This window comes from Protobothrops mucrosquamatus, unplaced genomic scaffold, assembly GCF_001527695.2.
Source record: "Protobothrops mucrosquamatus isolate PMUCROS unplaced genomic scaffold, P.Mucros_1.0 scaffold548, whole genome shotgun sequence".
NCBI classification, from domain to species: Eukaryota; Metazoa; Chordata; class Lepidosauria; order Squamata; family Viperidae; genus Protobothrops; species Protobothrops mucrosquamatus.
The window spans coordinates 692,363-693,971 of NW_015386852.1; the positions used below are offsets into that span (position 1 = coordinate 692,363).

Consider the following 1,609-nt stretch of genomic DNA (forward strand, 5'->3'; position numbering starts at 1 on the left):
GCTGTGTCCCAAGGTCATGTGATCACCTTTTGCGACCTACTGACATACAAAGTCAATGGGGAAGCCAGATTCACTTAACAGCTAGATTACTAACTTATCAACTGCAGTGATTCAGTTAAAAACTGTGGCATGAAAGGTCGTAAAAATGGGGCAAAACTCAGTTAACAAGTGTCTCACTTAACAAGTTTGGGCTCGGTTGTGATCGTAAATTGAGGACTACCTGTAATTTGTAGAAAACAGTATCTCTAGCTGGGGACTGAAGTGATGGTTTCTTGGTGTCCGAGCTTGATTGTTTTCCTGCTGTTTCATTACCCAGCTAGGTAAAAACATCATACTTGCAGGGAGAGTGAGCTTTGCAGCTCTATATCTAGTAACCTGCCCTGCCAGTCTTGAGGCAAGGCACAAAGAAGCTATGCCTACACCAAGACTGGCAGGAGAAACTATGATTACACAGCCAGCAAATCTCTTTCTCCCTCACACTGCTGATGTTATCTAGCCAAATGATGAAACAAGAAAACAAGCAAGTCTGGAGAGCAGCAAGAACCAGTCCTTCGTGTATCTGTACTTAGCACTGTAATCTTACTGCCGTGAGAATAGAAACTGGAAGATTGTTTATACAATCCTGGGTTGTATAAACAAAAGCATAGAATCAAAATCACATGAAGTATTAGTAATGCTTTATAAAACCTTAGTAAGACCACACCTGGAATACAGCATCCAGTTGTGGTCACCACATTACAAAGAAGATATTGAGACTTTGGAAAAAGTGCAGAGAAGAGCAACTAGGTGGATGATTAAAGGCCTGGAGACTAAAACATATGAAGAACAATTGCAGGAACTGGGTATGGCTAGTCTAGAGAAAAGAAGGACTGGGGAGACATAACAGTATTTCAGTAATTGAAGAGGCTGGCACGAAGAGGAGGGTGTCAACCTATTTTCTAAATCACATGAAGACAGGACAAGAAGCACTGGATGGAAACTAATCAAGAAGAGAAGCAACCTAGAAATAAGGAGAAACTTCCTGACAGTGAGAACAATTAACCAGTAGAACAACTTGCCTTCAGAAGTTGTGGGTGCTCCAACAGTGGAGGTTTTTAAGACAGCTACTTGTCTCAAATGGTTTAGGGTCTCCTGCTTGAGCTGGGGGTTGGACTAGAAGACCTCCAAGGTCCCTTCCAGCTCCATTCTGATTGAAACAGCAGAGTTCATGCAAGACCTCTGCACTTGCATGGATCGCCTGCACAGATCATACTGAAGAAAGCTCGCTCCCGCTCCTGAAATCCCACCAGAGCTGCCTCTTCCCTCCCCCGGGCAGGAAACCGATCACTTCCCCGACTCCCCCGCCTGCCGAAGAAGCACCTGGTCGGAAGGGATCTACCAGGACGTCCGCTCGCTGGGCCATCCTGCGCAGCGTGGCGGCGCCCTGGGGTTGCTTCAGGTTCAGCGCGATGGAGCGCTTGCCGCGGCCTAGCGTGTCCGGGCTGAAGGACGTGCTGGGCGAGCGGTCCACCCGCACCACCCGCGCCCCGAAGTCAGCCAGAATCAGGCCGCAGAGAGGCGCCGGCGCCAAACCGGCCATCTCCAGCACCCGCACGCCCTGCAGCGCCAT

The 1,609-nt window shown here is 48.4% G+C and overlaps 1 protein-coding gene across 1 annotated transcript in view; it reads right to left on the reverse strand.

Moving 5' to 3' along the window:
* The window catches only part of AMACR (alpha-methylacyl-CoA racemase), an 8,539-nt gene extending 6,930 nt beyond the window's left edge, over positions 1–1,609 (reverse strand). The window contains exon 1 of the mRNA XM_015817025.1: positions 1,360–1,609. Within this exon, the coding sequence (XP_015672511.1) occupies positions 1,360–1,609 (250 nt within the window). The remainder of the gene's footprint in view (positions 1–1,359) is intronic.